The sequence below is a fragment of the Penicillium samsonianum genome (assembly GCF_028829775.1).
Source record: "Penicillium samsonianum strain IBT 33392 chromosome Unknown utg000004l_segment0_segment0, whole genome shotgun sequence".
NCBI lineage: Eukaryota > Fungi > Ascomycota > Eurotiomycetes > Eurotiales > Aspergillaceae > Penicillium > Penicillium samsonianum.
Window position 1 is genome coordinate 4,297,136 of NW_026643262.1, and position 13,696 is coordinate 4,310,831.

The 13,696-nt window shown below is 48.2% G+C and overlaps 5 protein-coding genes across 5 annotated transcripts; 3 read left to right on the top strand and 2 right to left on the bottom strand.

Moving 5' to 3' along the window:
* Positions 1-558: 558 nt before the first annotated feature.
* On the top strand, positions 559-849 carry N7471_008576 (TPR repeat protein; the record flags this gene model as incomplete). Its single annotated transcript, XM_057281295.1, has 1 exon — positions 559-849. One exon carries the CDS (start codon positions 559-561, stop codon positions 847-849), a length of 291 nt encoding a protein of 96 aa, XP_057135555.1.
* A 316-nt stretch (positions 850-1,165) lies between these two features.
* On the bottom strand, positions 1,166-2,896 carry N7471_008577 (uncharacterized protein; the record flags this gene model as incomplete). Its single annotated transcript, XM_057281296.1, has 1 exon — positions 1,166-2,896. The coding sequence occupies one exon, from the start codon at positions 2,894-2,896 to the stop codon at positions 1,166-1,168; it is 1,731 nt and encodes a 576-aa protein (XP_057135556.1).
* Positions 2,897-4,083: 1,187 nt separating this feature from the next.
* Positions 4,084-8,492, top strand: N7471_008578 (CAMK/DCAMKL protein kinase; the record flags this gene model as incomplete). Its single annotated transcript, XM_057281297.1, has 3 exons — positions 4,084-5,296; positions 5,350-5,591; positions 5,637-8,492. The coding sequence occupies 3 exons, from the start codon at positions 4,084-4,086 to the stop codon at positions 8,490-8,492; spliced, it is 4,311 nt and encodes a 1,436-aa protein (XP_057135557.1).
* Positions 8,493-9,888: 1,396 nt separating this feature from the next.
* N7471_008579 (WD40 repeat domain-containing protein) lies at positions 9,889-12,403 on the top strand. Its single transcript, XM_057281298.1, has 6 exons — positions 9,889-10,116; positions 10,180-10,278; positions 10,338-10,711; positions 10,788-11,153; positions 11,213-11,978; positions 12,035-12,403. Exons 1-6 carry the CDS (start codon positions 9,918-9,920, stop codon positions 12,277-12,279), a joined length of 2,049 nt encoding a protein of 682 aa, XP_057135558.1. The 5' UTR covers positions 9,889-9,917; the 3' UTR covers positions 12,280-12,403.
* A 507-nt stretch (positions 12,404-12,910) lies between these two features.
* N7471_008580 (translocon subunit SSS1) lies at positions 12,911-13,317 on the bottom strand (the record flags this gene model as incomplete). Its single annotated transcript, XM_057281299.1, has 4 exons — positions 12,911-12,951; positions 13,028-13,055; positions 13,120-13,178; positions 13,233-13,317. 4 exons carry the CDS (start codon positions 13,315-13,317, stop codon positions 12,911-12,913), a joined length of 213 nt encoding a protein of 70 aa, XP_057135559.1.
* Positions 13,318-13,696: the final 379 nt, after the last annotated feature.

The following is a 13,696-nucleotide window of genomic DNA, read 5'->3' on the forward strand; positions in this document are numbered from 1 at the left end:
TAACATTACTTGTTGATAATGGTACCCCTTTAAACACCCTGATGCGTGAGAATTATTCTTCTCTTGGGGGATTCTATCCTATAAGCTTGGGGACTTCTTTGCACATAGCAACACAGCTTGGTAAATAGGACGCAGTATGTTTCTTGATAAGTCAAGAAGCAGATGTTAACATTGAGGATGTAACTGGTCATAATGTTATTAAGTGGGCAAGAGTGCTGGGTCAAAGGGAAGTTGTGAGGCTATTGGGGAACTTATATTTGGTATCTAGTATAAAAATGCCGCGAAATCAGCCCCATTGGTACGCTGGTGGGTATATGCGCACTTACGTGGTGGATGTAATTCGGGAAGAAATGAACTATTGACACGTGTATTTGTGCCTGAGTGTTCTGGTCACATACAGGGGATGGTTCATCACGTATGTAGTAAGCCCTGTAAATCTTGAGTGCGAAGTTATACCTCTCTTTCTCTATCAACTATCCTGCTGCTACTCGGGATACCACATTTTGGAGTCTGAGATACTCGGACAACCGCAATTTTGTGTTGCTAGATCCTCTCAAGATGGCAGAAATTATCGGCACTATCTCTGTGTTCATTACTCTCATCGATACTTCAATCAAAATCTACGACAGTGCTCACAAGGACATCAAATTATCGGAGGCATTCGAAATTGTTCGACGCCGGCTCTCCTTTATTCTCCACACCCTCGCAACACGCAAAAGCAGCCTCAAACCGAGAAAAGACTCAATACCCGAAGATGTGTGTGAACCCTTGGAGAATACCCTGGACGCTTGTGATAAAAAAGCAAGAAACCTGAGAGAAATCTTTGAGAAGATCGCACCCGGTCAATGAAAACCAACCAGATCGGCAATCATCGAAAAGCCTAACTGAGACTGTTCTTGGAGTGGCGAATCCCCATGCAAGCTATAAACTAGCCTCTCGCCTCATTGCCGAAGGAGTACCTTTCGGATTGTCTCTAACATCGGAAACTGGGTTGAACGATACCAGCAAGGACAGAGTGAGAGAGATTGCATTGATTTCATCATTGAAAGAAAAAGGGTCGTATTCGTCCTCTTCACCAATTTTACCCGCATATACATTAGCTTTGCCTCATCCACCTTGCTTTGGGTATCATATAGGACCTCGAGACTGGAGGGTTACCCACTTTTCACAAAAAGCATCGTTCCAATACTCTGACCACAGATAGGTAGAATGCTTCCTGGATAGTCTCAGGCTGCCCAGTCCCTCCTGTACAGAATCCACTCTTCAAGCACAAAGAAGTCGCCTCAGAAAAAACGTCACCCATTCGGACTTTAATGCCCGGTATCGTATCTAGAAAGACTTCTCTAAAACATCCCACTTTATCAGCGTGGTCCGGGACGGACCGTTCCACGATTTGCGACGCAGTCGACCAAAAACTAATTTCCATCATCAAGACACCAAAGCTATACAAGTCGGCCTCGTATGAGAAAGCTTGACGGCGCTCAGCCTTTACATCGGCCGAGTCACTTTGTTTTAACGGGAGTCCTTGATGATCGGGATGTCGATATAAGTTTTCGAACTTGTCATCGCCTACATTCTGTGTCAATCTCTTGACTTCAAACGACCGACTGTACTCAAAGCCTCCAATGTAGGGCTCACAAAGATTGACGTTTGAGATAACATCTGCGAAGAATAGAACATTGTCGCTTCGGATGCCCTTGTGAAGCCAACCGCCGAGATGAAGGAATAAGAGTGCCTTTGAGAGCGTTTGTACGAGCTTCAGTACGTCACTCAGCGACTCGGTAGCAAAATTTCCGTTCGTGAGCAGATCGAATAGTGTAAAGACCTGTTTCTTTTCGTCCAGCTTGAAGATAAGACCGTACCGAGCATCTTCCTGGGGAGCAACAGGCATATCGACAACTGCAATACAGTCAAGAGTGCGAAACTCTTTAGGCTTATTTACTGAATGCAGCAACAACCCCAAGTCGTGAATCTGATCGTGCAGTCCATCTTTGACGATAGAGGGTAACGTATTTGGAACCGTCCTCCACTCGATCAACACTCGTGTGCTAGGTATGTCATGCGACCGAAACATGGCGAGACTCCGCATTCCCCTCGAACCTCCGGCGGTGATCACACTTTCCTGGAGAGATATACCTCGATGGCTCCTCATTAATTCGCGATTACGGAGAGTCTCTGTATGATTGGCCATCTCTGAAGCCGCGGCTTTGAAACTAGCAATGCTTCCTACCATCTCCGCTGCTCGATCTCCGACAAAAGAATCGTGCGCCGCCCTCGATACCGCCACATTGGGCGCTGATAGTAGTTGTTGGCTGAATACCACGGGGGCAAGAGGGTCGACAGCTGGAGGCACAAAAAAGTCCTGAAGTTCCTTGACTAGCGTCGCAACCTGGTCGACCATTTGCAACCCTTTACCCTCTCGACGTGCCCATCTCCATCGTTGAATGATGTTGGCGTGGTTGATGGCGGCTACTTCCGTTTGAAGCTCCTTCAGCTCCAGCAGTCCGGGGGCATCCGCTTGGGCAATCTCAGAAAGCTGCACCACGCGTTGAGCAGAGCCTTGCTCCTGTGGAAGTTCGGCTCTTTTGAAAAGTGAGGGGAACTTCTTCTCGAAGTTTTTGATTGCAGTCAGGCGATGTTGGATTATCAGCAAGTATCTGACTGCAAGAAACCCGTACTCTCTGAAACGACGATTCTCCAGGTGTTTGTTTTCTTTGAATCCCCAATCCAGGGCCCAAGATTTGAGACGTGCTCGTATCATGTCAAGTCTGGCGTTTATAACGACGACATCCTCACCGACTTCGTTAGCACTCTTCCACAGGTCGATCACCCTAATAGTCGTGTCGACAACCTGGATGGTGAACCCTATTACTGCTATTGCTTCTACTCCAGACATGATCACTCGTTGAACATTGGCCACTCAGCTGAGGCGAGGTTCGAGGCTGCAAGAAGCTGAGGATGCAGTGTGAATTTATTCTTACGCATTTCTCATCGCCCGATATCTGAGACACTTTTTTGTTGCCTTCAAAGTACGTTTACGAGTGTGGCGAACTGCGGGGTGGATGACCTCTGCAAACCGCAATTTGGGTTTTAGGTTGTCCAAAAGTGACCCGAGAGATCGAAATTTACGACCATCTAAGAACTATCCAGCCACATATGTCAGCCATTCATGCGACCGTTGATAGAGATCTTTTGAGACCCGGAGCCCAGATGGACATTTCATATTTGTCTGGTGCATCCGCCTCTTAGGATTGGCCTCGACCAACTCCCGCTGCTCCCAAATGAGGAGGATTCCGTCACCACATTAGGGTGAGCTAAAAGCTAGGAAGCAATAAGTAGTATCGTGGGTCTCCAAATAATATTCTCTTTGGCATTAAGGACGACTCCATTCTATTCAAATTCGAGAAAGCAGAATTGAAGCGCCTGTACCTTACGATCTATGTAAAACCATACAGAATAAGCTGTTTTTAGTATGATACCGATCTCGGACAGTTTAGAAACAGGTCTATCGAAACTAAACTTCAGCAGTAAGACGTGGTGGTTAAGATACACCAGCAGTTTGATCCACAACATATAGATTACAAGTCTGCAAACGGCCGCTTAGAGTCCAGAGAAGTAATCATTTGTTAGAACCACACACATACTCCCATATCTAATACCCATGGGTTTGTTGAGGTCTAGCCTGAATGCCTTATCAGATGATATCTGATATGGATCACACACCTGGCATGGATGACGTCTAATAAAGACATCAGTTCAGAAATACGCTAGATAAAATCATAACGGGTCTCGGGTCTATATCATCACCGTTTCGACATTAAACTTGTGACGCAACAATATATTGTCTAAGTTGGTATCATACGTTCTCCAAGAATTGGTTTCTTCATATGGTAGATCAAACCCCCTTCTATCCTATTGTGGCCTTACCTAATTGACAGGCACTATCCTGACAGCTGGTTATATCTTACACTTTCACATTAGTGCAAGAGTGGACCGTCACTAGAAGTGGACTCTACGACTCTCCTCCAGCTTATCCTGGTCGTCTGTCAATCTTGCCCTTGAATTTCGTCTGTGTCTCGAACGATGGCACAAACATCCAACGCATCGCGAGATTTCACTTGCAGTCTACATTCACTCCTTAAAACAGCCCTTGATGCTATCGGAGATCGCCCGTTGCCCAAGACGGAATTGCTTGCAAATATTTGCATCAAGGAAAAGGTCTTTGAAAAAGAGTCCCCCTTTTCAACTGGTGGCTACTTTCACATCGTACGGAGCCGGCCCTCTGACCTCCTAAAATGTGTCGATTCGAAGTTGAAGCCTAGCATGATCCATCGATTTGTGCTTCTTCAATATAATACTGTCATCCTACGAACGCCGAAGAGCAACGTCGATCAGCCGGGGAGCAACGTCAATCAACATGTCGCCTCTGGCCAATGTACACTGGACTCTCTAGCGACAGAGATCCAAATACTTAAGGACGAACGGCTCAAAAACCATCCAAATGTAGTGGAACTTCTTGGTCTCTGCTGGGAGTTTGGTAATGACTTGCGCCGACTTGCGATGCCTGTAATGGTCCTCGAAACCGCCGAAGCTGGTGATATGTCCACATACCTTCGACAGACGTCAAAATTAGGAGCTCGAGACAGGCTTCGTCTAGCCATTCACTGCTTCGAAGGGCTACGTGCAGTACATGATGCCGGAGTCATTCATGCAGACATCAAACCAGAGAATGTCTTGATTTTCGCAGACACCGACGAGAGGCCACACGCAAAGCTTACTGACTTCGGATCCTCCGTCCTCCTCAGCGAGGTTGATGCTTTAACACGACTGAAATCGGGAACACTGCTGTGGCAGAGTCCGAAGGTCTCTGAAGCACTCAATGTGCGACAACTCCGCGCGGCTGACATATACTCATTGACGCTGGTAACTTCGCTTTTGTTGATCGGATACCCCATGGACGCCGTCTTCGAAGAGGTCGCAAGGTCCGGTGATAGTGGAAAGTCCCTCGACGAACTCAAGGCCGAAGAAGGAGCCCTCGCTGCTCTCATCTTGAGGATGCAAAGCGAAGCCAATAAATTGCAGGGGACATGCTTCAACAAAGATGTCAATGCACTTATTGCAACGTTCTTCCGCTTGGAAGTGTCTCTCGGCGAGGAAATAGCAATTGCCGGAACTGATCTACCTCTCAGACTATTAAGAGCGATGTTGCATCGTGAGCTCGTTATCGCGGTGACTGGAGATGTTCGGATCAATGATACCCTAGACGAGCTTGAGGAAGATGTCTACCTCTGCCCAGGTGAGAACCATTGTGGTCAACCAAGAAATTAACATGTATTCCAACTTCTCCAGATATATTTCGCATTGGATTAGGCGAAGTGATTGCACGTTGGTACACTGCTGCGACAGATATCAACCAACAAGCAGACCCGGAGTCGCCTGTGCCTCTACTTCGCCACCCAGATGTAGCTAGGTCGAAAGCTTACACCGAAAGTAGGAAAAACATGAACCTTTCACTTCCAACTGCGGTCACGAACTCTTCATTGTCGACGGCGTACTTGACCCGACCTTCGCCTGCAGAGAGCATCATATCGGTGAGGATGAGCAACTCAAATCAGAGCATCTTCTGACAGATCCAGTTCAACCAATATTTCAGCAGGCTAAGGCGCCTGCCGGCACGGGTCACTATGGATTTTCATGTCTCCCTCGGCCAAATGGCTGATTCTGGTCAGCTAGATGAAAACTTACGTGGCCTCGCTTCTTACGAAATGGCGGCCTTCATCATTGGAAGCCACAGGGTAGCCCCCTTTGAAGGTGAATCCCTTCAGGACGCTGGCAAATATCTCCTTCAAGCTGCCGAACTTGGTTGTGAAGCTGCTCGCATTCACGTTGGGACAATACTAGACTGGATCGGCATGTCAAATCCCATCGACAAAGATATTGAGGCCGGCTGGCTTTATGCGTCCGCCGTGGCAGGCAATCTCCTCGCTTCATCCAGACTGAAGATTCTAAGTCCCCTTAGACACATTGAAGCGATACAAGAAAGGGTTGATCTGGTGGCATCCAAGATTCTGGGTTCCCTTGTCATTTCATCCGCAACCTCGGATCAAGAGTTCTCTGAAAGTGCTTTTCTTCAGGGCAGTCAAGAGCCGATATTGTTTCTTCCTGATCTCTGCCTCTATTTGGTTGGCAAAGGCTGGCATCTCAGTTTTCAGGTGGTACTTCAACTACCCGGTATTGACTTGGATATGGATATAGGCAAAGATTCGACCCTTCTCCTTTGCGCTTGCCAAAAAGGTGACTATGTGATTGCAAGGCTTCTCATTGAGCACGGTGCAACTCCTAAAGCAAACTCTGATGGACTCACACCTTTACATTACCTTCATAGCTTCCCAGACGAACAAATTCTTCCAATAGCAAAGCTGCTAAAAGACTCGGGAGCAGATCTGGAAGCACGGTGCGAACTACAGACACAGTGTACCATCGGACAAACTGATTTATCCGACACTCTTCTGAGTGCAACAGCACTCCTATTTGCTGTTGCAAATCGAAATCTTGCCGCAATTTCTGCTCTTATTTCTTTGGGCGCAGATCCATTCAATGGTGCCAAGCCCTACGAAAAATACGACCACGATATGCCTGACAAGCAGAGAGGCAGGATATATTCGCCCGTGCATTATGCTGCGAGATTGCATCTATCAGACGTACTGCATGCGCTACTGCCACAGAACGAGAAGTATGGGAAGCTCTGGGACTGGATGTGCTATGAAACACGAACTCTGAAAGTCACGCCTCTGTGGTGCGCGGTAGACTATTGGTATCAAGGTCTGTGGGACCGGGTCCTCCTCCACCGCAAGGATCATGTCACGCAATGTAAGCAGACCATCAACATTCTCCTAAATCGTGGCTCTCAAGGCCACGCTGTGTGCTATGACACAATTACACGAGCTCGCCAGTCTGTCTTCACGGCGGCGTGCCTCTTTGGACAACCTTTCGTATTGAGTCATTTACGCACCCTGGAGATGGAACCTACGACCGAGAATCTAATCATGACTTTACAAAATGCCCTTGAGGTTGAGGACTCCAAAGCGATCGGATATCTACTACCCATCGCGGAGGAGGAAACATCAAGCTCAGAGCAGGAATTTGAACTCAAGGCATCTATTCAAGGCCATAAAACATCGGATTACGTTGAATATCTCTATCGTATCAAAGAAAGACTCGGAGCAAATTCCAAATCAAATCTCACGCTGGAACTGGTTCGGGATGAGAAGCTAGTGGAAGTCATTGGACCAAATGAGGACCAGGATACCATTCAGCAGGGAACATCTGCCGGTGGTTTTAAGATGGAGTTTGCCTTCAGGCCAGGCCGAGGAGGACGCACAGTGATGGAACCCAAGGGTGAGGCAAGCGCAATGCCACCCAAAGGTACACCGCTTCCCCCAAACGAAGACGAGGGTCAAATGTCCGCTTTCGAGATCGCTCTCCTAGGTGGCTGTGAAGAACGCGCTCGCAAGCTTTACGAGGAGCATTGCGACACGCTGTGCCGAAGAACAGACGCAAATGGCCAGAGTACGACATTCATTGGCCGACTCATTCAAAAAAGTCGGCGTTATTCAACGGCGGATAAACAGATTTCGTTTCTACTGGAATTAACACCACCGAGCCATGAAGAATTCTTTGATCCCGTAGTGGAAAGTGATGCCCCCACAAAACACATGACCATCCTTCATCTCGCATCGGTGATCCCAGAAGGGGCTCTTACTTACACTCCAAGGGCTCCGCGCGAGATAATTTCCGACATACTAAGAAAGTACCCCGAGCCTGAGTATCTCAACGCTATGACATGTCCTAGCTCCGAGGCCTTCGCAGCCATTCACCTTGCCGTTGAAACGGGGAATCTCGACGCGTTAAAAGAATTCGAATATGAAGAGCTCGACTGGAACATTATCGACGGGTCAGGCTGCACGCCCATGGATGTGGCGGGTCTGCGCCAACAGAACGTACACAACTTCTTGCAGAACACACGCAAACTCTCACGCGATGAAAATCCCTCATATTACCGCTACTCCGTCAATGAGTATCGATCGAATGTTGTTCGTATGCAAGAATTGCTATTTCGCAAGGGTGGCAGACACAAGAAGTACGGCGGGTTCATGTACCGCCGTAGTGAAGATATCTGGGAGCTAACAGAATTCCAAAATTTTGTCTGTAAGGAGGTTCGGCTGATGGAGCATCTGCAGCTCATTGAACAGAACCTGGCAGATCGAACGGATTCGAATTGGAGGGCACATGTTGAGAAGCTGCGTGCGTGGAGTAAGCTTAAGGTTGACGAGAGTATGCTTTGTCCACTTTTGTCCGACCTCAGGCCAGGCACAGGAGGACACACGATGATGGAACCCGAGGGTGAGCCAAGCGCGATGCCACCCAAAGGTACTCCTTTACCCCCAAACCAAGACAGAAGGGAGGGTAAGCGTCTGTGCCATATTGTGTGAATCGCCTTTCTCGACCCTCCAGACCGTGGCCTAATAGCTGCCTACGACCTGAAAGACGGACAGTTCTCGAAATTCTTCAAAGCCCGACCCTGGCGTTGCACGACGTAGTCAGGTTTTTTTTTATTGAGTGAAGAGGTGGCTTGAGGCTCAGGCGAGGATGAAGAAACAAGCGAAACGTTTAGCAGTGTCAGAGAAGGAGACAAAGAAGCACTCGATGCTTATGGTGTTTATATTGAGCAGAAGAAGGAGTTTACACCCTGTTCAGGAGCTTCAAAGTAACAGCGTCTAGTTCTGGGTGGGATTGGTGGTATCGGCAAGACCCGGCTTACTATCGCTTACGCAGAGTCGCGGTCTAGATATTATAGCTCGGTGTTTTGGCTGAATGCAGCATCTGAGGCTGCACTCAAACATAATTTTCGATCAATCGCAAGCCTTATCTTTCACCTCCAGCATCCCCAACTCCTAGAAAGCAAAGAGATTGTCGGACGTATACATCGGTGGCTATCTGATTCCACAAACACAAGATGGTTGTTGATCTTTGATAACTATAACGACCCAATCTAGTTTGAGATCAACGACTATTATCCACCTGCTTCTTATAGGGCTATTCTAGTGACCACCCGACGGCCAGATCATATTGCAGGAACCACTCTGCATATATAGCCTTTCTTGGATATTAAAGATGGCCTCGCTATCCTATAAACCCGATCGAAAAGAGAAAATGTTCTATTAGGTATGATAACTAAATACACACCTATGACCTACTAATAACCGCTATTAGATCCTCACGCAAAACGTCTTATAAAGCGACTTACCGGTCTTCCTCTTACTTTAGCCACTATAGGAACATATCTTCAGCGAAGTGCTTTTACCTTCAAATGATAAGATGCATTCACCATAGGCTTCTGCTTTCCTGCATATAATGTGCCCATCTAGGTTCTTAAAGGGTAAATTGAGTACTGTACTACTACTTGCGGGAAACGATGTGATTCAATCGCACCAAAGTTACAGGGCTGGAGCGGGTGACACCATGCGGGTGAGACAGCTGGAGGCAAACTTATAGATGCAAAGCTTAGTCCGAAAGGGATAAGTTCGGAATAAGCCAATGCTTCGGCTTTATATTCTGGAAATGTTCTTTGCAGACATTCGTTAGTGCGCCAACGCTATATATTCGTCCTAACCTAGATGTCTTTGGGGGGAATGGCCCTTTATATTTGTTCTTCAAGGATACAAAGGCGGTGCTTGAAGACCTTGGCAACAATTCTCAAGCCAACCTTACATACTGGAAGCCGTCATCGGATTTAAGCCTCGGAGTTAAGACGATGAATGACATAACCCAAATCCAGCCCGTGACCGAGACCGGAACTTATCTATGTATCGATAAGCACCATGTCTCCTCATCTGCCACTTCCATAACTATACACTATGAGTTCAAGGACAACTGATAATGGGAGAGAATCTCCAAGGGGCTCAGAGGGGACCTGGCATCCCGCCCGCGAATGGCTGGAGGACGACGAGTTGGATACCGATTACCACCCCGCGGTAGAGCCGTCCGAGCACGATGGCGCATGGGAGGATGACATATCCAATGAAGATCAACAAATGGGCTCGGGGATTGCAAGTGGTAGGACTAAAATCTAGGCCCTCAGAATCCTATACAAATGGACTAACCGCTTCGTTGTGAAAGACAATACCCGCATCAGCATCGGAAACATCCAGATCCAACTTACAGCGGACGGCTCGGAAAGCGAGGACACAGATAATCTGAACGAGGGCCACCATCGTGGTACGTTGTGCTGGAAATTCCCGAAAGGTACTATCATTACAATAGCTCACAAATTACAGTACCGGCTTCCCGATTATTCGAGTTGCTTGCATCCAGTGGTTTACAACATATCCTCCAAGCCAACGGTTGGCCGACTGGCATGGGAGAAGAGCAAGAGCAGCTGGAAAATGAGGACGACCTAAGCGACGAAGATTTCATGCCCATATTCCGAAACCGCCTCCGAGCCAGGCGATCCGCGGAAGCCCTCAAACTGCCACCGGTTCCTAACCCGGAGGGCAAGAAGTTGATGGGCGAAGGTCATTTCGGAACTGACCAATTCTACGGCGACCGGCTCAGGCAGCGCAAGAAATCTATAGCGACCAGCCTGATGTGGCGAGAACTAGGCATTGATACGGATGGAGTGCAGAAAAGAGCGGGCCAATCTATCTCTCAGGTAGGCCAAGTGTATAGTCGGCACGCGAAGATTATAATAGCGAGAGGGACTAACGCATGCGTTTGGCACCTAATAGGGCCTCATTCCAAGTTCAGTTGCGGACAAGATCATTCACTATGACACGCGAAGCTATTCAGGCCAGTTCTCTGACGATGGCAATTTCTTTTTTTGCTGCGCACAAGACTTCAAAGTTCGAATGTACGACACATCCAATCCGTACGACTGGAAATACTACAAAACCGTTGATTATCCATTCGGCCAGTGGACTATCACCGATGCGACGTTGAGCCCCGACAACCGCTTCCTTGTCTACAGTTCAATACGAAGTCAGGCATACATGGCCACCACAGACCCAGAGGACAATTCGGATCCTACGGTTCTAGACTTATCTACTCCACCGGGCCAAAGGAGAAGGCGGAGCTGGGGTAGTTCACACTTCGGGGTATGTATACTGATGCTTTAATTGTGACTTCAATGGTTAACGTGGTGCATCTTTAATAGATTTGGTCTCTTCGATTCTCTGGAGATGGACGTGAGGTTGTCGCCGGCACATCAGAAGACTCGGTCATCGTTTATGATTTGGAAACACGACAGCCAGTTCTAAACCTACGAGATCGGCATCAACATCATGTCAATGCTGTGTGTTACGGCGACACATCATCGCCACATATCCTGTACTCTGGGTCAGATGACACGACAATTAGGGTTTGGGACCGGCGGTCAATGGGCGATGGGCGCGAAGCCGGCGCTTTTATGGGCCACACCGAGGGACTAACATACGTTGACAGCAAAGGCGACGGCCGATATGTCCTGTCAAATAGCAAAGACCAAACGATGAAGCTTTGGGATCTGCGGAAGATGATGACATCCGCCGATATCGAAAACATCGACCCCGTCGACTACACAACCGGCTTCGATTACCGCTTCGAGCAGTATCCAGACCAGTACCGCAGAAACGCCAAGAATGACTGCTCTGTTGTTACATATCGGGGCCACCGAGTCCTGAAGACCTTGATCCGCTGCCACTTCTCGCCACCGGGAAGCACAAACTCGCGCTATGTTTACAGCGGGAGTGAGGATGGCAAGGTTTATGTGTACAACTTGGATGCCACGCTAGCCGGCACCATTGACGTTGGTCAAGCTACACTTAACTCCCGACCGCGCGATCCAGATGCCTATGCTACAGCATATGAGATGAGCGGGGAGATGTTGTGGAGGACATGCGTTCGCGATGCGAGCTGGCACCCGAGTGCGCCGGTACTAGCAGGTAAGAACTATACCCCGGAACATTAGTTTTATAGCCATTGCTAACCCTATATTCAGCAACTTCCTGGAACGGCTGGGGCTTGTCTACTGGTACTTGTACTGTGCATTCTTGGAATGCCGGTGCCGCTAAAGACGAGGGAGATCCACCGGTCGGCAAGAATTATGACGACAGACTACGATACATCCCTGAGTTCGACGAATATCGCGAGAATGCACCACACGGTCGACCCCGGCGTCCATTGCGCAGTCGGCCTGTTCGTCGATGGGTTGGTGATCAGGAAGCAGAAGATACAATATGGTAGAAGGATGAATGTTCGTCCAACAAAAGCACAAAAGCATTCCCAGTTAGCTTTTGATTTTGCACATCCTGGTGGTCTTCATTAATGTATCTTTGCGCAATACATACTCGATGCACATTTCTTTGGCGAACTGCAATACATCATTCCGTCCTGTCCACCGCTGTAGATATGATGCCGGGATGTTCATAAGGCCTATATCAAGAAATTGTAAAGGGAAATAAAGCTTGAAGGGTGTGGATTAAGTAAAACAAGGATCCCTATTGATACAGGATGCGAAAAAGGGTGGTATCTCATAGATAGCGATGCTCTGCCTCCTATCGCTCGCCAAAAAAAGCGCCAAGTGACTGATGGTGTTGCCACGGAAATTCAAAACATAAAAAGGAAAAGTGGGTGCTTTCCAGCACCGAAGAGCTCGCAGTCCAGGTTGTTTGGGACCTTAGGTGGTCCCGCGGGGTAGGTAAGATCGCTGCAGTCGAGATGATGGAGCGGTGTCATTGATCGGGGTATTTGCGCGATAACGCCTCTTATCGTTCTCCATCTCTTCCCATTTGGAGGGTCCCCATTGTGTCAACTCTTTTCCCATCTCTCTTAACATGTCAGATGGATCTGGACATCTCCTGGGAGCGTCTCTCCCTTAGGCGCCACCGACCAGGACCTGGTTGACGGGAATGTGAACTGCAACAAGCAGGTTAGTACAACAATACATTAAACCTGCATATGCAGACTAAAATCCGCATTTTGGAACACATACTGAGCTTAACGAAGTAGCCAATGGCTCCCTATCGGCGGTGTCAGTTATTCCGCCTTGCAATACGATCCAGGGGTCATCACAATGGTACATACCATAACAAGGAAACCCATGCCAACAGCCTGGCTGATCTTGATGAATTCACGCTTGTCGGCTATTGAAAGAGTCAGCGTGTTATGAACTCACGAAAGACTGCCGATCAACATACGCTTGGTGCAGCGGCGAACAAATTGGGAACCCTCCCGGATGAAGTCCTTAGGGATATCGGCAAGTTCTTGGAAAGTCTCAGACATGGTGGCGAACAAGAAGAATTATGAGAAAAATGAAAACCGATCTTGAAGGCTTTTGAAGGGAAAAGAAGTCGCGACAATTGAAGAAGAACAGGTGGTTTCTCCGGAAATGACCAATTGGCCTCTATGGAGCCCGGGGCGGACGGATAATATTTGTTCCAGCTCCAAGGTCTGGCCAGTCGTGTCGTTCGCCGACCTCATCGTCGCTCATCGCTCATCGCCTTCCCGTTCCAGTTTCTTATTGTCTAAGGTCCCTGGCGAACTCGAACTAAATACGCGGCGTGTGATTGAGCAGATCTCTTTCTCGGCGATTGCGTTTATACCCCCCCCCAAAAGAGCTCCCTTCCCTTGCTTCTCACTGCCCGACTCCTGTTATCTTCCC

What these genes read in the sequence shown, in the direction of transcription:
- N7471_008579 (XM_057281298.1), top strand. Translation starts at nt 9,918, where the DNA reads ATGAGTTCAAGGACAACTGATAATGGGAGAGAATCTCCAAGGGGCTCA. An exon ending in CGGGCCAATCTATCTCTCAG is followed by an intron (nt 10,712 to 10,787) that starts GTAGGCCAAGTG and finishes GGCACCTAATAG; the next exon opens with GGCCTCATTCCAAGTTCAGT. An exon ending in GGGGTAGTTCACACTTCGGG is followed by an intron (nt 11,154 to 11,212) that starts GTATGTATACTG and finishes CATCTTTAATAG; the next exon opens with ATTTGGTCTCTTCGATTCTC.